A 23,696-nucleotide genomic window follows, 5' to 3' on the forward strand; every position below is an offset into this window, starting at 1 on the left:
CTCCGAGGCCTTGCCTTAACGTACGTCACGGCGGCACGTCACTGAGCGAGTCCTCTGTAACCGCGCCTAGCGCGGTATCGTTGGGAGGGAGGGAAGAAAATCGTTTCCTTTCTGGTTCTCAGTGCGGGTGTGGTAGTTGGAGGCGGCCTAACGGGGCTGAGAAGCGTCGCGTCCCAAAGAGTCAACAGTAGCCCTTGGCATGCTGGGAATTGTGGTTCTGCCGCCATGAAAACAAATCAAAGAGAAGCGAGTCAAGGGCAATTTCCCAGGCGAGAGTCCGCTTCCAGGGAAGAGAGGCCGGGGTGGTAGGGTGACGCACCTTTAAGGATTGCAGCCAAAGTAATGCTCAGTGGTAGTTGCAAGTCGTCCTGTCCGAAAAAGGGGACACTGAAAAGCTGCGAGGAGTTTGTAAATAGCGGAAGCAAGTGAGACCTTCCACAAAAGCGTTGCAATGTATATTCTCGCTTGCTAGGGAGAATTCATTTCATCAGCCTTGCTTGTCCTCCCAACTGGCCATTCTGCTCCGATCTGGTTTTTCAGCGGAGGGCAGAGCTACGCCAGGTATACAAAGAACCCTGGGCACTATGGTTTCCCCTCACAGACCACCCTTAACAAACTACAGTTCCCTGGATTCCTTGAAGGAGGCGTGTGGTGTGGACCTGTTGCCCACCCCCTGCCAAAATTGGGTCCCTTGATATAATATTTGCCCCCCTGAATATCTTTGGATTTGAGCATATGGATGTCTCACTTGCTTCCCGGTGACCCCATTTTGGTTCTTCTCTCAGTGGCATTCAAGCCACCTAAGTTCACTTCTAGAATAAGCGATCCCTGGAATTGCAAGGTGTCATTCAATCATCCACAGCTCCACACCAAATCAAGTACGATACAGTCCACAGTATGCAAGGGATCTCCTTTGGAATGCGCAAGCAGTGTACCTTGAGAGATCTGGTATAAACAAAACGTGCACTTGTGACTGTTTTATTGAAGATGTATGTAGTCACCAACCTTTTAAGATCTGGTGCCAATATCTGAGGCAATCATGCCTAGTTCTAAGTGCTTGGGGCTGTTTGTTTCAAGAGTGGGTAAAGAAATCTCTCTCAAACAGCAAGTTCACATTTAAAATAAATAAATAAATAAATAAATTGTTGTGTATGGTTTTGACACCCATAAAGGAATCCAGTGGATTTTCAATTTACAGTAAATTTTTATTATGTGATCATCAAAACTGGTTATAAGTATTTTGTGTGGCTTTGGATCCCTTTGGTCAGATATAACTCTGATGACCACTGTTTATGCCTTTGTCATTTTAAAGGTTAACTTCTGAAATACACTCCATGTGGTATTGGCTTTTACTATCTGTGCTCATTTTGTAGAGGCTCGTTTTATGATAATGGGACTATGTCAGCATCTTCGTTTTTGTCTGTAAGGGACTAAATGGCTTCCCATGCCCATCCCTAAGTTTGGCTAACAGTTTTTTCTTAACACTAGTATCTGTAGAACAGCATGAGGACTGTCACCCAGTTAAATAAATCTTAATCATGTTTTATTTAGTTGATCCAGAAACCCTGTATTCCAGCTATACTAGGGGAGTGGTATTGAAGAATATGCCACCACTATACTGGTAGAACAGCTGTCATATCCTATATTAACTCAACGATCTCCTAATATACACATTGTTATCTGTATATTTTTCCCAATACACACATTTTTGCAAGACAACTTTCCATTATGTAATGTATGTTTGTATATTATTCTACAAATATGTCATTTTTATGCACACTTTACCCTAGAATATCTATGTATATATACATCACCTGGCAGCATACATTTAAAGCTCTCTCTCTCTCTCTTTTTTTTTATAAATGATTTTTATTAAAGTTTTAAACAACAAATAAAGAAAAGAAAAACATACACAATACATATCTCAAAAAAAGAAAAAAAAATGACAAAAACACACACACACACAAAAAACACAATTCATCAATAAAAAACAAAAAACATAACAATTAAAAACAATATCTCTTTTCCATTTCCGTTTTTTTTAGTTTACTTATTTTCTGGACTTCCTCATACCTCCCTCTTTTGTATTCCAATCCAAATTGTTTGTCCAGCAATTTCTTTTCCACTTTTTTAATCCCAATCTTTAGCTTTAATAAATTATTGAAATATATAACTTCCACTTCTTTAAACCTGATCTTTAGTCTTAGTATCATATAACATTAAAATTTTCCCTCTTAATGTCAAATTTCCATTTCTTTAAACATCTTTAATCCTAATCTTTAATCTTAGTCTATCATTAACATTAACCTGTACAGCTGGAAACCGCTTATTTTCAGTCCAACATCACTCTAACATTCTTTAATTTTACAATGTTTCTGAAGATAGTCTTTGAATTTCTTCCAATCTTCCTCCATCGACTCTTATCCCTGGTCACGGATTCTACCAGTCATTTCCGCCAATTCCATATAGTCCATAAGTTTCATCTGCCATTCCTCCAGCGTGGGAAGTTCTTGTGTCTCATTTAAAGCTCTCTTATACCACTTCAACAGTCTCGGCTTGCCACAAAGAATTGTGGGAATGGCAGTTTCTAAGGGAGTGGGATAACAATCGCTGGCTGCAACATCATACAACCTCTCCACAAATAAATAAGAGTGAAGGCTCAGAAAAACTGTTACAGTAAAGCAACATACAACAAACTTTGTGCAAGCAAATTGGGATGAATGCTCAATAAGCAGGTCATCTGGAAAGAACATCTGTCTCCAAAAGTGGCGAGCCCGGTTCCTCAGAGAAATATAAAAGCAGATACTGATAGTGATAGAAATCACTTTTTCTCCATCACTTGGTAAGTCAAAATTTACCAAGGAAGTTCATTTTCAACTATCATGGTATGAAGCCATATCCATATTTTTCCTCCATTATTTTAGAGAGATGTTCTTGGAGACTGTCTCTTTGGAAGGTTGCCAGATTGCTTTTAATACAAGACCTATTTGTGTGAGATATGGGGGAAAGGAATTGAAGCAAAAGAGGACTGGAGGATGGAATGTATGGGTAGTGACTGTAAACAAATAAAAATATCAGTTCAATTCCTAATAGAAAAATAATACTTTCTTCTTAAACGACAAAGAATCAGTGGGATTTTTGCTCCATCTTGAGATGTTAAAACCTGACGTGGCCATGGCATATTGAAAGATGGCAGAATACTACAGATTGCCTTGCTGCTGCTGTTCCTTAAATAGAAATCCACACTCTTGTCCAGGTTGTCCATAGCTAGACAGTGAAAGATGACTGTGTTTCTCCTTGGGGAGCTCAGTTTGTCTTTTTCTGAACTGTTCTATCTACTCTTTCTTCAAGCTATACAGCCCAATAGATTGTTTATGCAAGTATCCCTTTATCTGGGAGATAAGAATAGCTAATAAAAGCTGTTTGCACTATTCATGGCCTTGAGCAGCTGTCAGATTTTGAAAGGTGGTGTTGGCTTTGGGAAATAACTCTAAACAACTAAGGGTTTTTGCTCTGTGTGCTACTACTGTCCTAATAAGAAATGGACAGCTAAGCCATCAAATATATGCACTGTCTGGGTGGCAACACTCAGCCTGACACTGTGATCAGCGTTACACAGATCACTGCTTGTTGCACTATCTGGATACTTTACACGTTTATAATCCAGTAATATCTGGATACTTTACACGTTTATAATCCAGTAATATCTGGATACTTTACACGTTTATAATCCAGTAATGTTGAGTGAAACAATGGACCTACACATACACACACACAGTGCTTTTTTTCTGGGGGTACGCATACCCTTAAACATTTTGTGAATCTTTGTACTTTGGTCCATGTACTGTATTTATTTTCCCCGATTTCAACTATAAAATGGTGACTTTCTTGAGTCAAAATGAGAGTACCCCTAAACACTTTTTTAGAAAAAAGCACTGCATACACCACATACACAACTTCCTCTTATTCAGACATATATGTTTGTACTCAATGATCTGAACTTTCAAAAAACAAAACAAAAACCAATGATCTGAACTTTCACTAACTTTATACTTATTTTTCAAGATGGCATGAATAAGTCATCCATTATTGGATTACTGCAATGTGTTATACGTGGCACTGCCCTTGAAGATGATCCAGGAACTTCAGTTAGGACAGAATTTGGCAGCGAGGTTGCTGAAGGGGGTTAAACTATCAGAACATGGTTTACCAGTCCTCATTTGCTTATATTGGTCACCACTACATTTCTAAGCCCAGTTCAAGGCACTAGTTTTAACTAATAAAGCCATACGTATATGGTTTGGGACCCCAGTATCTGAAGGTACCCCACTTACCATACGAGACTATCCAGATCTTAAGATCATCTACATTACAAGATGCACTCTTCAGGATGCCACTTCCTGCTGAAATTTGAATGGTGATGAGAGAGAGAGAGAGAGAGATCTTCCTTATTTGGAACGTTTTTCCCTAGGAAACTCACATCATTGCATCTTTTCAACAACAGGCAAATGCTATTTTTGTTAATATATTTTAAGAAGCATGGTATTGAACTAGTTTCCTCCATCCTCAGAAGATGAAAACATGATAGCGGTTTTCAAATTTTCTATTATACAGATATAGATATATATGTGTATATTTTATTTTATTGGACTTAAGGAATTGTTACCTTCTCATCTTTTAAATCTTTTCCTGCTGTCATGGGCTTTGCAAGGCACGTGAAGTCCTAGGAATTGAGGTACACTGGTCTTTTTTATTTTTAATTTAATAATTTTTATTAAGTTTCCATTTACCAAATCAAACATATCATACCAATTAATCCAAATTATAACAATACAAATCATAAAATCCAATTATTTTCCAAATTATAAATTTTTGTGGGGGGTACCCATGCTCCGAGATCGGTAGGAGTCCAATCATCTATATTTCTGCTGCTTTGATGTTTACAATGATGTTCTCAATCCCATCTTCTCATCCTTGTCGTTACTCATTTTCCTTTTCAGTCAACCTCCGAGTTGTCTCGAGGTACACTGGTCTTAGAGTCCACACCACTCCTAAATTAATTTAAGCCCTTTAGTGGCATATGCATGTGTGTGTAACGGGGGGCTATATTACAACCTGGGCAGAACAACTCTACCCTTCAAGGGAGAGAAAACTGGAGGCAGACAATCCACCAACTTCACAACCCTGATTGGCTTGCATAGCAGAAATTGGGGGCACAAGTGCATTCACCCCTCCCCCCGGTTGCCAGCTTCCTAAAAAAATGTTCAACAACTTTGGCTATGCCCATGTTGCCTGGGATGCATTTGCAAGGGCCATGGGGTTGTGCCCTGAGCCACAACCTGCTGGGAAAATATTGGGAGCTTGGTCTTCTGAACACCTTGTATTATTAGTATTACTATTTCTGCTCTTACAATTTACTGTATTTATTAGCCACCTTTTCTGGGCAGCATGTAACAAAACCAAAACAAAACCATAAAATGCAAAAATGCAATTCTAAAAGCTGAATTAAAATAATCCATATAAGACAGAAAGCTGAAAACCATGCTAAACAGCAAAATCCATTACCTTCCAGAAAAGGAAGACTGGGTAAAATAATGAAAATTTAAAAGCCAGTGAAAATAAAACGGTATCTGCTTGGCACCAAAAAAGACATGAAAGATGGCTCCAAGTGAACATTCCATAAACAAGGAATTGCTGCTGAGAAGGCCTTTTCTCCTGTGACCACCCACCGTATTTCAGCTTGCAAGGGCATGCAGAGAGGGGTATCTGAATATGAGCTCAGGGCATGGGTAGGAACACATGGAAGAGGCATGTCAACTGCTTCATTTAAGACAATGGTTGTTAGATAACCATTCTGTATAATGAATCTGTTTAGAATAATTCTATGCCTTGAAATATACTTTAAGGAGTTTCTTTCAACAATTAGTACCAAAAGTCAGATTAATGGCACAGCCATTCACTTTATAATTTTGCTCTTGATGATGATGATGATGATGATGATTACCCTGCCTTTTTCCTGATCAGACACTGACACAACGGAGGCAGAGAAAAAAGACTTTTTGACTGCCTGCACTGCCACAGAATAGACTCTAGCCTGTGTTCAGTCACACTCATTCTGAGTTTTTTTTTTTGGCCAAACCGTGACCAATCATAGGTAAATGTTGAGATGTGAGGGTTGTGGTTTGGTGTGTGTGTTTTGGAGTTGGTATTAAAGGAGTTTACTCATAGTAATACTATGGGTAACCTTATAGGCAGGGGGAATTTGTAGAAGACAACCAATTTAAAGGGGTAATATTTTTCCAGGTTTTCCTGGCATCACTTTATTCTGGAATACTGTATTGAGGAGGTACCATACTGAGCCCATGCAGAATAATATTGTTGGTCCTCATTCTCATTCTGTCCCTCATCTCCTTTCCCTTGGAACTCTACATTCATTCTTTATGTGGCCATGCTTAGAATTCACACATGGATTGGCCAACATAAGGAAGCTCAGCTGATTCCTTCAGCTTTCTCTTTCCTCTTGGGAGGTATAGGTGATATCATGTGGAAGAAGGAGCTGACCTCTGTCCTCCTAAACTTATCACAAGGTCTTGCTTGGCTTGAGCTCAGTGGGATAGCACTGCACCCAGCCTTTTGGCAGATCAATGCTCAGCAAGTGTACATTGTTGGCATCTATCTTGAGAGGCAATGGAAGAATGCACTATTAGGGGTAAAGTCAAACCTGCTGTGGCTGTAGAGACCAATATGCGAGAGACATGTTTTATTGCAGTTGGGGCAGATGAAGGCATCCGATTTCGCTGTTACAGATGCACCATGGCATTTCCCTTCTTTGCACTCCTCCCAGCAGTCATTTCTCCTCTGGTCACTGCTGTGGATACCCGAGCTGACTGTCTCCAGCTTGCCTGTGACCTATGCATGAACTTGATGTGGTCCAGCTGTTCTACAGTGGGGGGAGTTGGGAGTTAGCTTGCCCCTCTCCACTGTTTTTTGGTCATGGCATCATTGCTATAGATTTTTCTCCACCCTTCAACTGCATCCTTGAACGTTTGCACACAGAGACCAAATATGATATTGTGAGATTTTCAATTACATTTTGAGAGCTGGAAATCCTTGAAACAAGGAAAAATTGCTACATCTTTATATAAGCAGTAAGCCATAACTCAATGGCAGAGCATGTGCATTGCATGCAAAAGACCCCAAATTCAATCCTTGGCGCCTCTATGTAGGCTGGAAACCCTGTCTGCAGGGTTTCTGTCTGCAACCCTAGAGAGTCAGTGTAAATAATACTGAGCTAGTTAGACCAATAAGGCAGCTTTTTAATGATTTTCTGCTCCACCAGATTAGGGTAATAGTCTCCATTGGGTAAGAATGTTTTTTTTCCCCACCTTGTGGACAGATATTTTTTTATTACATGTGAGGGATATTGATTGCAGTGGACGCAGGTCTCAGCCTATAGAGATAATTTGTCAGCAACTGCCCTTTGTGCTATAGCTCCTCTGGCTCTTAAATAGGTGATGAAAAGTATTTGTGGAGCATCTGACAGACTAATCACAATGTTAGGTGGAGCAACTTTAATAATTACTGTATGAAACACGTTTCACACGCAGCTTCCGGAGTGTTAAGACGGCACCCAAGAAGAGCATGCTGGATCAGGCCAATGGCCTATTTAAACCAGCATCTGTTCTCAAAGTGACCGACCAGATGGCTGTGGGAAACCTGCAAGCAGGATTCGAGCACGAGAGCACTCTCCCCTCCTGGAGCTTCCAGCAAGTGGTATTCAGAAGTATTGCTGTCTCCAGCTGTGGAGGCAGAGCATAGCCATCATGGCTAGTAGCCATGGATAGCCCTCTCCTCCATGAATTGGACTAATTCTCTTTTAAAGCCATCTAAGTTGGTGGCCATCACTGCCTCCTGCAGGAGCAAGTTCCATCGTTTAACTATGTGTTGCATGGTGAAGTGCGTCCTTTTAACTGTCCGGAATCTTCAAACATTCAACTTCCCTGGATATCCACAAGTTCTAGTGTTATGGGGCTGAGGAAGTACTTTTCTCTATCCACTTTCTCCATGCCGTGCACATTTGGGATTAATATGCATTCACGTCCTCTGATTATTTAACGCAAATGCTATCTTGGCAGTAATATTCAGCTTAGCCACAAGGTGGGAGAACTGTTTAACTTATAAATCTTCCTTTGCTTAAACTTTGTATGAAATCTACACATATGCCTGACATTATTCAATGGCTATTCTAATTGCAAAGCTCATGATGACGGCATTTAGAGAGACCCATGTATGCATGAGCCACCATAGAGGAGATGGCCCTTGCACTCGGTAACCTCCGCTGGGTTGTACAGAGATCTCCACGCCCAGGAGAGGAGCCTGAGAGAGGATTCAGATGCAACACAAGTGGAAGGGCAGCAAGAAACACCAGTGTCTTGAACAATATGCAAAACAGCACACAGCCTTCCTTCAACATTAATACTTTTCAGAATTTTGCAATGCAGTTCTCTACCCCAGTGTGTAGAAAATGCATATATTAACAAAGATAGCAGAAAAAATGCATATATTAACAAAGATAGTACAAAAAAATGCATAACCTTAAGGAACATTGCTTTGCAAAAACTTGTATCTTAAGTAAAATTGCATACAAACACACAGATAGGAGAAAATTGCGCTAAGTTGTTGATTCATTTCCATGATTAATTTTAAAAGGGGGGGGGGAGAGATTAACTAATGTGGAAATGTGTAGAATTGAATTTAAGATTGGAAAAATGAGATGGAGACAAACTGAAATGGTCAAGTTTGCCCATCCGTACACCCCATGTAAACAATGATAAGATTGTACTGTCAAGACATTAGCAGCAGAAACTCACCAAGCAAATTCCCTGTTTGGTTTTAGAACTAAAGCTGAAATCAGACCCCGTGACATAAGCTGTGCAGTGAATGAACTGTGATTCGTTGTTATCGTGCTGTACTTGTCTGCTCTTGCCTTTGCAAAATAGCTCCCTGGGACATTTGTAAAAGGCTTTATAAATAAAAGCTATATTGTATGGTACCCCCAATCTCCCTCTGGTAGTTAGGAAATCTTATAACCATAATGTGCCAAACAGATAGACTGTACGTGATAAAAGACCTGCAATAACCAAGCTAGGTGCCACCCTGGGCTTTCTTAACCTTGTTGTCCATGCACAAACCTGCTCCAGCAGAGCCAGCAGTTGTGTTCATAGCAAAGGTTCCTACATGTTGGTTGAGGCAGTTGATATTCAGCAGCTGGCTTTGGGGTTTTGTTTTGTTTTTTAACCAAGTTTAGTACTACTTCTAACCCTCTGTGTGGATCCTCATAGCGTGCTTTCAAACAAGGGCACAATATGCAGGCAGATCGCTGAGATACCATTGTTGAGATACCTGTAACTCAACTTGGCTTAATTCCTCCGTTCCCAAACTGCTGCCATTTTAGCTAAAGTAGTCAGTGTTTGTAGTAGACAAGGAAGCTTGATGTCATAGGACCAATATGCTTACAAAGGTTGTGTGCCACCTCCAGTCTCTGCTGAGTGGTAGCAAGATTCCAGGCGGTTACAGGGTTGTGTTTCCATTGGGAATTCAGGCATGTCAGAGAGTGTGGCGCTTTAAAATACATGGTTTATTTTACACCTAGATACTGCACACCTGGGTGGAGGAAGAGAGTTCACAGCATTACATCTCAAGAGGGGCTTGTTCCCCACAGCAGTGCAGCTTTGCAGTCCAAGGCACACGATTCTTGTTCTTCTGTCCCAGCCTGCCAAGATGGTTCTGGTAAACAGGTATGGTGGGTTCATTGTAGTGGTCTTATGCTGTGTGGGAATGTTTGGAGAGGCAAAGAGGAATGCAGAGGACCTTCCTCTCCACAAATGGAGTCTATCAGACCTTATTCCTCTGATTAACTGTTGACATTGGCAGAGTAATTCTTGTGCAGAATGTGTGAAACCATAATCATCTCCTGATGCATGTGAAGATGCTGTTTGAAAAATGTGTGTGACAATGGGAGCAATCCTTAGGCTATGGCTTCCAGATTATTATTAACAGTAAAGGACAAACCCTGTTCTAAAAGGTAAACTGATTCTTATGCCAGTCCATAGAAAATACATTTTCTGAGAACCAGTGCAACATTGAAAATACTAAATGGGGTGGGAGAGTTTCTTTTGACTATATTGCAGAGAGGAAGGGTATTTGTCGTGTGTGTGAATTTTTTTTTATAATTAATATTTATTAAAGTTTCAGAAAAAATAAAATCACATTAATAAACAAGAGAAATTTGAAAAGAAAAAAAGAAAGATACACAATAAAAAATAAAAAATACAAAATACAAAAAGATAAAAAAAGGAAAAAAAACAGTTAAAAACAATTCCGTCTTTTCATAACTTCTTTTACATTTACTTGTTTCCCAGACTTCCTCATACCTCCCTCTTTTTGTATTCCAATTCAATTTGTTTGTCCAGCAATTCCTTTCCCTCCTTTTTAATCCCAATCCTTGATCTTAATATAATATAACATTAAATTTTTACCTATTAAAAACCAATTTTCCATTCTTTTAACCTTTTTAATCCTAATCCTTAATCTTGATCTATATATAACTTTAAAATCTGTACAGCTAGAAGCCGCTTAATTTCAATCCATCATCACTCTAACATTCTTTAATTTTGCAATATTTCTGTAAATAATCTTTGAATTTCTTCCAATCTTCTTCCACCGACTCTTCTCCCTGGTCACGGATTCTGCCAGTCATTTCCACCAATTCCATATAGTCCATCAATTTCATCTGCCATTCCTCCAGTGTGGGTAGCTCTTGTGTCTTCCAATACTTTGCGATGAGTATTCTTGCTGCTGTTGTTGCATACATAAAGAAAGTTCTATCCTTTTTTAACACCGATTGGCCGACTATGCCCAGGAGAAAGGCCTCTGGTTTCTTCAATGTCGTGTGTGTGAATTTTTGCTTGCTTGGGAGTTGAACTTGCAGTTTATGATGAGAGGATATCTCATTAATCAGGAAAAGGCATGGGAGAATCAGAATATTGTTTATTTGTTTAAATTATGGATCATTCATGACACACCCTGTGTGTTTCTCCCATGGATAAATAAGAAAGGAGGGCGGGGGGAGACAGAAAGGAAGGAAATGATTTTGCATGGTTAAGCAGCCACTCCCCTTCAGGTCTGCTAAAAGTGGCAGCCTTCTGCAGCTGTTTTCATTTTTTAAAAAATTGGGAGACTGTTACACCCATCCCAAGTGTAATATCTAGTTTGGCCTGAGTCATGCAAAATTGCTACCCTCTCAGAGCACAGATCTTATACCTTATACAAAGCCAGCATAATTGTTACCAACTTAGCTATCATAAACAGACATTTGATTTGCTGATCTATATTGCTATCTCAATACCAAAAAGGAAGATTAAAAAATGCTACTTCCTGCTTTCCTGACATGAGGCTCTTTAGGTCCAAGGCTGTGGATGTGACAGAATTGGGGGGGGCACTCTACAGGTTCCCTAATCTATGACAGCAGGTGGAGACACTTCCTGTTCATTTAGCATTTTATCCCAACTCCTCAAAACAATCTTTTCCATGGAATCCTGATTTCCAGCTGAATTTAACCATTGTCTCAATTACATGGAGAATCTGAAATCCCCTTTAAACTTACAGGTGTGAACTGATTCCCAACCAGCATCACATATATCATTTCAAGTTTCCACCTTTAATTTCCTTAACCTAGCCCATCAGTTAAATCCAAAAGATAATGATACTTTATTTTTGTGAATATTTCACTTCTATTCTCAGACAACCTATGCAGTGGAGGCTGCCCGACCAGCACCAATCTATCACTAGGGATGGAGGAGAGACATGATTCAGTTTGCACTTGAAGGTGAGCTTACCTAATTTGCACTTTCCAAAACAATACATGGACCAAAACACAGCCATCCTATGAAATTTGCACTTCTCTGAAATTTGTAATGCAGTTTTCCAGCCAAGTAATGTATACAAAAAATGCATGTGCTAGGGTGAAGTGTGCATAAACACACACATATTAGTGAACAAAATATATAAAAATGCATTATGTTAGGGGAAATTGCTTTGCAAAATGCACATTGGGCAAAATTGCATACAAAATGTGTGTAGTTGGAGAAATAAAATAGTAAGGAATTTTCATGAGGATTTTTTAAAATTGCAAACTAGTGAGGAAATGTGGAGCACTGAACTTCAGACTGGAAAAATGAGAAACTGAAAGAAATTGAAACCACCAAATTCACCTACCTTACGTCTGTTCTCAGACAGCCCCTACCTGCCTGATTTCTTCCAGCCAATACAGTGGGGTAGCACGGGCTGTCAGCTTCCCCCTCCTTAGTCTCTGTTTTCCCCTTCTTTAACTCCGCAGGGATGAGAATGAGGAGACAAAACTAGAATTACTTGGCCCTACCACTGGTCACTGACTGTTGAGCTCCCTGCCTTCCACCCCACCAGTCTCCAGGACCATCAGCCACCACTGATTCTAGGGCAGACACCTAGGGCAGGGGTCTGCAACCTTTAAGACAAAAAGAGCCCCTTGGACCTGTTTCCGAAGAAGAAAAACATGGGAGCCGCAAAACTCGTCATTATAAAAATAACTTTTTTGTCACTTTTTTATTATTCTTTCTTTGTTTGACCCCTCAGAATTACTCCTCCTCATAGAAATAAACGTTAAATTAACAAGTTACCTTTTTTTGTGTGTGTGTTCTTCACTCCCCTTTCAATGCAGTGACCAGCGTACATGTCCCTTACAATGTAGCGGGCGGGCGCGCGGGAAGGTGACGTCGGGACGGTGCGTGACTAACGCACGCACCGCCCCCATGCGACGTCACAGCCAGTACAGGGCCCGCCACAGTGGGGAGTGTCGGGGCGCACAATGCGCCTCCTCCCCTCGCTAGTATCCACCCCAGATCCGCGGCAAAGGTGTAAAAGAGCCACATGCGGCTCCGGAGCCGCGGGATGCAGACCCCTGACCTAGGGTATCTTTGTCTCTTCCTTGTAAAATTCCACTGCAAAGCTGGTGGATCTAACAAAGTGCTGTTTTCTTCCCTTCCCTTTGCTCCAACAAATCCTCACTAAGTTTCTCAACCTTTATGGGGGGCAGAGGTAGACACATTTATCTTCACCATTAGAGATACATATCTTTGTTGGCATGATCAGGTGGGGAATTTCTCAGGTAAGGAAGGAACTAAATTAATTCAAGGCCATTTTAGACCTGGCACGGGAGATCTGTAATCAGCTCTTGACTTCAACCCACCACACTTCCCCTTGCTCTTAGCTGCAGAGAGGGCAAAGGTGGGTTCAGTATGAGTATATGTTGTTTTCCCGTTTCATAGCTAATAGCCGCTGGGAACAGGGGAAATTAGAAGGGAGGAAAATAGCACCAGAGGAAAGGGTTGGTATCCCCTCTCCTTGGCACTATGGCTGCAGTCCAAATCTTACGTCACTTGCATATGCCTTTATAACAACAACAACAACAACAACTGGAAGAAGACTTCAAGAAATCCAATCTCAGACCTAGTTGGGACCTCAGTCATTGTGGGCTGGGCTTATGTCCAGACATATGTGGAGGAGCTTGTATACCTTAAGGATGGCCATTTTAAAAATTGGATATAATGCGGTCACAGCAGTTAATGGCCAAACATTATTTAATTTCATCTGGAATTGGTTCCAGACTCCAGCGGGGGACGTATTTACCATTCAGGTTCTAGATTTACATCATTCTTATAACTAAACAGAGATAATACTAAAGAGCTGGTCCCATAAAGCATGACTTAACAATTTATTTTGGCTGAATGGGTATGAGGATTTATTGTCCTGCTTGCAAAAGAGGCCAGCTGATAAATCCATCCTAAGTAGATAAGCTATACAAATTCACTTGAAAGAAATGCTTTAAATCCCTCATCTACTTCAGGTTACAGAATTGACCAGCCAGAAAATGCAGGAGTCAAGTCTGCTGAGCTCTTAAGAGAAAGCCCATGCCCTTGGCAGCAGCCATTTCCAGATCACTCAAGGCACAGTTTTCTTTGCTGTAGCTCTTAGGAATTGTTGTATTACGCAAGAAGTTAAAAGGATCGAGCAGTTAAGGGAGCAAATTGCAGTTCTTGGTGAGGGTCAAAAGAGAAGCAGGGTGAGAAATGTGTGGCCCTTTCTCCCAATTTATCAATTTATTATTAACTTTAAAGCAGCCTGAAACGACTCTGATTTCAGTTGGAGGAGGAGGAGCCCCTGGGAGAGGGTTTTAAAATCAGCTAGGTGGTGGGGTCAGGGGAGCTGGTGGATTATTCCATCTGACAAGCTAACCTTAAATAAACTTTGCTCTGTCTGCCTAGTATCCAACTGCATTTGGCAAAATTCCAAAGCAGAAAAAGATAAGAATGACCTAATGAAATAGGACTTGGATCCTCAGGGAAAGTTTTTGCATTGCCTCTAGATAGGATGCTGCAACCTGCCTAGTGGGAAAACAGCATAGAATTAGGCTGCATTTTTGTTTACAGTGGTTAAAAACTGATGTAACACTTTTTTGAAGGTTACCTCATATTAGTTTGTTACCCTCTGGAATTCACTTACTTGTGAATTCAATTACCTTTCCCTGTTAATGGACAAATAAACGAAGAAGAGACCTTATGCCTAAGAAACATCCACAGCATGCATTTAAAGCACATTCAACTCACATTTAAAGCACTTGGTTTCACTCAAAGAACCCCGAGAACTCTAGTTTTCTCCTCAGAGAGCTACAGTTGCCAGCAACCTTAACAAACTACAGTTCCCAGGAAACCAAGGAAGCAGCAAGTTGCCAGCTGCAGCCTCTGCAAAGTATCCCTTATCTTTAAGAGTTGTAAAAGATAACATTTTGCCAGCTTCCTACCACTATTGACTGGATTTCACATAGTAAAGTGACCTGTCATGGAAGGCTAAGAGGACACATTGGTCAGAAAGCTAGACAGACAAGAACAGAGACACGAAATCGTATACTCCACCCAGAAATAACCCAGGCCAGCGCCACCTAGTGCCTAACTATAATCACACTATCCGCATGAACTAATCAAGCGGTTCTGCCCCACCTGCAGCTTCTAGTTTCCTTCCCCTTCTTGCTCTTAAGTCCCACATATGGTTCCAATCTTTTTTTTTTAAATCAAGACAGGAAACAAAGCAAAGTGAACAGTTTCCTAATTAAGATCCAGTCTCCTTTGCCGGCTAATCCTCTCTCTGTGCTTATTTTATTTCTGGGTAGCTGCAGGAAAGCAGACCAAAACTTCCACCTTTATTTTTATTAAAAGTTCCTGATTACACTGTGTGTCTGTCTGTGGAAAGCTAGTCCCTGGAGCATTTCCATTTTGCGGTTCATGCCATGTTGCGGCTGAGATTTAACAGCCTAAGCCTATACTTAAGCAAGGGGCAAGCAGAGGGCAGAACTCCCCTGCAGTGCTACTCTATTAGCTTCAGTGAATGAGGTCCCTGTGTATGAGTCTTGAGACCTCACACTGCCTAATAAGTGTTCTCCGCATAATGTCTGGGCCTGAGCTGCGGCTGGATTTGGAGGACTACAAACACATATTCCTCATGGGAGTCTCAGGAGACTTTCACAAGCTGCTTTCCTAATCAGAGTTGATGTGGTGTGTAGTCTAAATTCAGCTCAGGTATCACTTTAACCAGCCATGTCTGCTGTGCTTTTACAAACCGCCTTCTGTTTCTTCCCTGTTGCACACAATTTCTTCCTGCCACCAATATATTCTCACAGAATCATAGAGCTAGGTCATCTGTTCTGTTGCTGCCACCACTCCATTTGATGCAGGAAACCCAGAGCTACAGCATTTCCAATAAATGGCTGCCCAACCTCTGCTTAAAGACCTCTAGTGAGGGAGAGCCCATCACCCCTTTAGGTAATTGGTTTCCATGTTGGACTGCTCTTACTGTTCAGCAACTTCTCCTAATGTTCAACCCAAATCTCACCTGCTGTAACTTAGGTCCGTCAGATCTAGTCCTGCATTCTGGGGCAGGAGGAAACAAGTCTTTGCCCCTTCTACAGTGACAACTCTTCTAGTATTGTAACAGTGCTATTATGCCCCCTCTCTCAGGTACACACTGCACACACTAGCCTATTTGTAGCATACAAAAACATTGTTTTTCTTAAACTAGAATCATGCATGCTTTTCCTTACCATGCTGCTTACAATATACAGTGGATGCTCAGGTTGTGAACGTGATCCGTGTGGGAGGTACATTCGCAACCCACAGCGTTCACAACACGCAGCATCGCGTCTGCGCATGGACGGGTTGCGATTTGGCGCTTCTGCACATGCGCAAAGCGCGATTTAGCGCTTCTGCGCATGCACGAGCGCCGAAACCCGGAAGTAATCTGTTCCGGTGCACAACCTGAAAACACATAACCCGAAGCGTCTGCAACCTAAGGTATGACTGTAGTTTGAGTCCAGGTTCTGCCGTCCACAAAGCTGGGTTAGGTTACTTTGTATGTATTTTGAAAACCATGCAATCCATATAGTCTCTAGGCTAAGAATATCCAGTTCTTCCTGCCTTTCTTCATAGAACTTGTTTTCCAGACCACTGACCATCTTTGTTGTCCTTCTCTGAACCCATTCCTAGTTGTTTATGACTTTTTTTTGAAGCGCAGTGGCGAGATCTAGACACAGTACTCTCAAATGGATTCATTTCCTAAATTCTGGGGTGTGTTTTTTGTAACAATATAAACAACTAATATGCTCACAGTTTTGTTCTGTATGGTCACAACTCAAAATTGACATCTGAATGCGGATATGACAAGGGTAATAATATACCCTCTTGACCCTGAGCCAACCTGATATAGGCCACAGTATAAGACACTGGGGAGGAAGAAACTCAGTTGCAATGGACAGGATAGTCTTTAGTGATTTTGCACCTCCAATCAGCCCAAGTTGGACCTTGTGTGGTGCAGTTGCACTGGTAATAATAGTCCATGCCACAGATCACATTGTTTTTTTGCCTTGCACAGCAGTTTAAAGGATCAGGTAATTTGCTGCCCAACCAAATAAAAGAAACATTTTTTTTACAAACAGACAGACTTTAAGCTAAGGATGATACATACTTCGGCAGATACTTGCAAAAACAAAACTCAGACTCGTATTTCTCTTCTGAAAAAGGCTTTGAATGTTCATTGTATAAACATTAAGGTAAGAGGTGTAAGATTGCAGCCAAATACACACACACACACACACAGCAGAACTTCACTTCTCTGGGGCTTATGTTTTGTAGAATTCATGCTCTCCTGAAGTAAGAGGATATTATTAAATCATTCCATCAAGTGCACATAAGGCATTGAAGCCAAAGAAAATAAGGGAGGAGCATCAAAGGACGTGCTGTGTGTGTTTCACAGGCAGTTTTATAAACATCCTTTCCTTTCAATCTCCAGATCTGGAGTAAAATGCTAGCACATCAGCTAGCATATCAGCTGCAGCTGAGCATGACTGGTAAGTGAATTGCATCTCTTTGAAGAAATGCTCAGATCTCTCCGATCCATTTTAAAATCTGAAGTTCTAGAGAGATGTGAGGAAATATTTTTTGATTTCTAGCCTGTTGGGTTACTTACAGTATGTATGTTTGGAGAAATGATGGCCCTCAAGAGATGTTGCTGGACTCCAGCTCCTGTCAGCCCCAGCTGGCATGAGCAGATGAGCAGACATGATGGGTGTTGCTCAACAACATCTAGAGAGCCACAGATTCCCTATCCTTGGCTTACAGCATTATTTTGGTCTGATGTGAGACATTCATTGTATACTGCAGTGCTGGAAATGTGGGCATTCATCCTGATTTGTTGGAGGGAATGGTAGATTATATTGTGTCAAGCCAAGGGCTATCCCACACTTTCCACTCCATTTTCCTGTTACTGTACACATAAAGTACAGTGTTTTGGGGAAACGGGTTTTTTACGCAACGTTCCCCCCCCAAACCACTATAACTGTGTGACCAGAGTTTGTTGATACACGATTGTCACTATTTTCAAGTGGGATTCAATTTGGAAGCTCCCTATGGCTAAAAGAAACAGGGAGGACCAAGTCACAGTGTTTTGCTTCCCCCAATTCCTGGTCCTTAGTCCCCCTGTTCTGTGACTACAACACACACTTTCCGGCACCAGAACATGCCATTTCCCTAACAGCAAAGAGGCGCAATTGCATTACATTGATTACATTAGCTTGCAGTGAATGGATTTTCTTGTTGCAGGCGGAAACAGGTTTTATTTAGTTCAGTTCTGCAAGTAACAGGAAGTTAATCCAAGGCCGCTATCAAGCAGGGATGGGGAATCTGAGATCCTCCAGAGGTTGTTGGACTTCAGCTCCCACCGTTCCCAGCCTGCGAGGCCAACAATGATGTAAGCAGGGATGATGGGATTCATAGTCCAGCAACATCTGGGGAGCCATGGGGTAGCACTCAGTAGATTTCCCATTGAAATTAAGGCACTTAATTTAGGCTTGAACCCTTGAACACTTATTATTTGTTAAATTTATAATATATATACTGCCCTTCATCTGAAGATCTCAGGGCAGTTTACAATATAAAATCACAGCAAAAACCCATTAACATGCATAGGTTACACTGTTAGCCATCTTCATGAATTTCAGTGGGTCTACTCTTAGTAAAACATGGACATTTTTATTCCTCAATGGCAGTCCCTCCAGAGCCCCCCAATTTAGCATGGTTTAAGTTGGGAGCTTCAAGGATGCTTCCTTCTGATCTTCTGGCCCGCAGGCAGGGCAGGGCAATTTCACAGTTTCTTGCCCCCTTGCAGGAGGGTGTAAATGAACCATATAAATGGCTGAGGTGATCTGCTGCCTTAATCACTCATTAGAGCCCATAGTTAAATTTGGAAAGAAGACAGCTATTAGCATGGTAGGTACCATGGAAACAAAACTCTCCACTAATGAGAGTTGCCACTTCCCTGTTTAGGGGGAGTGCAGTGCATGGGGGGAAATGAGAAGAGGAACGCAGAGAGGGAAGCATAGGGTGCAGTGGTGGGAGGGCAGGGAGGAGCAGGCTGCAAAGGAGGAGATGCTCAGGTGAGCAGAGCAAGATGTGAGCAACCACCCTGGTGAGATGTTATTTGCAAGTCTGTACTCACAGAGCTCCTGTTCCACATTTCCAAGTGGGCTGAAGGTTATGTAAATAGTCTTTATTTAGAACTGACAACCACAGTGTTAGCGATGGGCAAAAAGCTGTATTTGTTTTTACTTTTTGAAAGTGTAAAAATAATTATCTCCTTTTGTTCCTTCCCCCCCTTTTGCTAAAGCTTAGCTCTGTTGCTCCTTTGTCTTTGAAATTGAATATATATATGTGTGTTCCATTTCAAAGATATAGAGGCATGCAAAGATTAGGAGTTCTTCCAGACAACCTGATTATTGAGCACTAGCAAGATGTACCTGGTGCTGCTCAGCAATTTGAAGGTGGGGGAGGAATAGTGTTATGAGTTGGAGGAAGTAGGCTGTACTTGCCTGGATCTAGCAAGTGGTAAAATCTAATTAAGGATTCAAATTCCTGGATTAGCCAAGCTAGCTTTCTGGTGAGGTGATAGCCTAGGACCAGTTAATGGGCACTTAAGGGAACAAAGAAAGTGGATCTGTGCCTCAGCTCACAGTAGTTGGAAAGACAAAGGCCAGAGTGGAGAGTGGCATTATGTCAGCTAGAAGGTTGAAGCAGAAAAGGCAGCAGGCTAGGGAGCCAGCCAGCCAGCCAGCCAGTGATGCTCGATTTCTGTTTGAATCCAAGGCTGCAGCTACAGGAGAAGCAAGACCTAACTGGGGTGTAAATGCTTGGAACCCCTCCATCGTAGGCTCAGGTTGTATATATGTGTAAATAAACCATATACTGTATAATAAAGACACCACAGTCTCCGCTGTGCCTCATTTCCAGAAGGAAAAACGAACCCTGGGTAAGCGCCTGGAACCCCTGGAATCTTGCACCGCTCAGAGATTGGGTTGGTGTGCAGCAATAGAGATTTCTAATTTGTGAGTTTGGGTGCTGTGCTTGCATGCACACACACTCACACATAGCTCATACAGGGTGTTTATATGTCTTCTTATTAATAATTCGTTCATCCTATACTTTTCAGTGTATTCCCAATTCTCCACAAGGTCATTTTTTAAAGGAGGGGAGATGTAGATTTGTTATGCTAGAGCAACAAAGTGCTTTAATCCAATTTAACTGCACAAACTTAAACTTTGGGATGTGCTTGAATCCCTCCCACAACATGCTGACAGTCTGGAGATGATCTAGGTAAAAATATAGCAGCTTTATTGGACAAACTGGACAAATATAGCATCAAACCTTAGGGCATATGTGGAGAAAGTTCTTCAGTACTGTTTATCATCTCTAAACTCCAACAAAGCGATGTATACTTTGTTTGTGTGCACTTGCAAGCATCCCAATGGCCTTTTGCCCACATCAGAATCAAGATTCAACATAATCTAGGGAAGCAGCACCCACATTTCCCCAGACTATAGGCTAAAACCTTTTCTTCTAGTGTTGACAGTATAGCCGTGAAACATTCACATGTAAATGTTTTAACTGTCAAATACATCCTACCTACAAAGCACACAGGAAGGAAAAGGTTGAGTCATGAGGCTCACAGCTTCACTTCTTTTCTAGATTAATTCTTTCTATTAAACACATACACATGCTGATTCAACCCTAGCACAGTGTTCTGCATTGAGCAACTTCTTGTGAAGTTCATGCTACCTTTGTGTGTTTTATGAAAAGTTTATTGATGTTTCAAGGTAAAGTTGATGAGTCATAAACAGGGTAGGAAATATATCTCACTCTCCTCATTTTTCCTCTGTTCAAGCTCCAGCAGCAGGAATTTTAAATATGGGCTGGCTACACATTACACTTGAAAAGTGAATGACTGCTTCCCAAAAGCCCTAGACCACTCATTCTGGACTCTCACACCTATGATTCTCTTCCCTTTTCAGCTCTTTCTCCCTTTCTCACTCCTAGGATCTCCAGGGCTACTACTGATGCGACATCTGCATTCTCAGCTTACCCTTTCTCTACCTCAGTACAAACCACCCCAGGTGAGCAGTAGGTGATGGTAATGGCACTAGTGGCAGCAGCAGAGATTGCCCTTCCTTAATGCTCTAGTGTCAAACTCAGGACAGAAGAGATGGATAAAGGACCAATAAGACCAACCTGGGTGGAAAGTTCTGAATGTCCCAGCCTGCCTTATGGTAGCAGAAGACCAACAGAGAAGGGCTCTAACTCAGTAGATGAACACATGCAAAAGGTCCCAGGTTCAATCCCTGGCATTTCTGTGTTGGGATAGAGAAAGATTCCTGCCTCAAACAGTGAAGAGCTACTGCTAGACATAGCAGACTAGGGGTAACCCATGTGGTGTGCTCAAAATGTTGTTGGACTACATATCCCATCATCCATTGGGCATGTTGGCTGGGACTGCTGGGAGTTGTAGTACAACAACACCTGGAGGTCACCAGTTTGGCTATCTCTGTAATAGACAGTGCTGAGTTAGAGAGACCAATGCTTTGACTTCATGTCCTACAGCTTTGTATGGACCTCCTCTTCACTCCATATGGAAACTATAAGAAGCAAGCCCCGAGGTATTAAGGCAAGCAAAATCCTTCATTGTATAAGGCACCAAACCAGAACTTTAGGAAACCATTGCTGATAGTTTATTCCAAACTTCAAGAGAACTAATGTTCTATCTATTCTAGCTGAGATTCAGCATCTGGACGATTTTGGTTGTACAGTATGCAGGACTGTATGAAAGAAGGCTGCTTATCTGCAAACTCCGCCATCAACACAGGGCCAATGCAATCTGACTTTTGAGCCAATTCCACCTGATTATGAGACTAATAGCACAATCCTATGTGTGTTTACTCATAAATAAGTCCCACTGAGTTCAGTTGAGCTTACTTCCAGGTAAGCAGGTACTGGATTGCACCCTAAGGCCATCTTTTGCATTCCGTTTGGCCCTCTGCTGACAATTTAATGGTTTCACAGTATTTATGTCAGTATAGAATTCTGATTTCTGAATGTGCAAATGTTTTCTTGATTCTTTAAGCGACTGCAAAGGCTTGCATTCACTCCAGATGCTTTAACTAACAGTTGTCCTGGCATTTTTAGGTGTCCAGGAGACATTGCTGGCCATTTATATGAAAGTCTCTGTTCTAAGCTCCACATATCAACTGCAAGGGAAACCTGCATGCCTATTACTCCACTAAATCAGGAGGAGGAGGAATGAGATCCCGTGGGTTCAGCTGAGCAACAAGACAGACATCATAGCTATCATGCATGAGGACGTTGACAGCCACAACATTCCACTGATTTTCCCAGGTGTCCAGCTCTAAGATCTCTTTGGTGATAACTTCATGGCGAGCTGCAACCAAAAAAGAAAAAGAAAAATGAAATTCAACATCAACAAAGGAGTCAAGAAACCATCTTTGATGTAAGTAACAAAGCAAAAAATTCTTTTATGTTATGCTTAGATTAAAAGGAGATATGACAGTGACTGAAGCATGATTTGCAAACCCAATATTTGTATTCCAAGCTGTACAATGTGTCTGGAAACTCCAGGTTGTGCTGATTTGACTTAAGAATGCCAAGTCATTTTTTGCTTGGCTTATAACAAAAAACATCATTCATTGAGTATTGGTTTTCTCCTTTGACCACTGTATCTAAAAAGGAAACAAACTTGGTTCTTGGATGTGCCCAAACTAATTGCATGCTGAATGCATTCTAAACTAATATAGTGCTACATGGTCCAGAATTGTCCTTTTTCTATAAAGTTTGTTTACAAGTAAATCTTTTCCAGCAAAGTTCCCTTGCAATGTTAATGGAAAACTCCCTCCTTACTGGTTTTACCTGGTTTATTGCTTCCTTGCAGAGATAGGGGATCTTTAACTACTGGTTTTCTTGGACTTACTTTCTTTCCTTTTTTGCAAAATGAAATAAAGATCAAAAATAAACGAAAGGAAATCAATAATTGAATTTCTTATCCTCATCTATACTGAACAGGATACAAGTAACATGGAGTTTTAATGAAAGGGCCTGCTTGCCTGTAAAAGCCTCAGTAGGGTTTTGCCTATCTATGCTGGTGCTACAACTGCTTTTTATTGACAAGAAAAGAAGAAGAAAATGTGCATCAGTTCAGGGGTTGGGGAAAAACAACACTGAAGACACTGCAAGACAGTGACCAAGCAATGATAGCTTCTGGGTTATCTGTAAAATGTGAATGTCGGAGAAAGGATAGCAGTTATTGAAAAAAGGGCTAGTGTGCAAACAATCCAATTTGTTTTGGCTGCTTGGACAGAGTTAATAGTTATTTGGGCCCTGTCCCCAACCCCCCAATTCAAGGGATGGTGGGGACCTCACCCACAAATAAAAAGCTTGCATGCCAAATAATCTAATATTACTCGCACATAACTTAAACCTAGTTCTATATTTATTTCACTGCAAGTAAATGACTTGTTTTACATTTCCCAGTGGCTACAATGGAGTACTCTAAGATATGTTAGGATAGGAGCCCCCAGTAAGAAAGGACTCTAAATACCAGCTTCTCATTGGCATCTGCTGGGCCACTGTGAGAACAGGAGGTTGGGCTAGATGGGCCTTTGGTCTGGTTTAGCAGGGATCTTTATGCTCTTATGACTCCTGGCTCTGGGCCCTGCA

At 41.3% G+C, this 23,696-nt stretch overlaps 1 protein-coding gene and 1 long non-coding RNA gene across 3 annotated transcripts in view; one reads left to right on the forward strand and one right to left on the reverse strand.

Moving 5' to 3' along the window:
• Positions 1-27: 27 nt before the first annotated feature.
• LOC308472263 lies at positions 28-21,096 on the forward strand. Of its 2 annotated transcripts, XR_013983384.1 has the most exons (5): positions 28-561; positions 9,653-9,797; positions 11,803-11,887; positions 17,434-17,491; positions 21,009-21,096. It is a non-coding gene; the product is annotated as an uncharacterized lncRNA (long non-coding RNA). The 2 variants fall into 2 exon arrangements; XR_013983385.1 differs by lacking the exon at positions 11,803-11,887.
• The window catches only part of KBTBD12 (kelch repeat and BTB domain containing 12), a 52,149-nt gene continuing 48,738 nt past the window's right edge, over positions 20,286-23,696 (reverse strand). Inside the window, exon 6 of the mRNA XM_080996919.1 lies at positions 20,286-22,404. Within this exon, the coding sequence (XP_080853045.1) occupies positions 22,238-22,404 (167 nt within the window). The 3' untranslated portion in view covers positions 20,286-22,237. The remainder of the gene's footprint in view (positions 22,405-23,696) is intronic.

The sequence above is a fragment of the Podarcis pityusensis genome (genome assembly GCF_964106645.2).
Source record: "Podarcis pityusensis genome assembly, chromosome: 2".
In the NCBI taxonomy this organism is placed as follows: Eukaryota; Metazoa; Chordata; class Lepidosauria; order Squamata; family Lacertidae; genus Podarcis; species Podarcis pityusensis.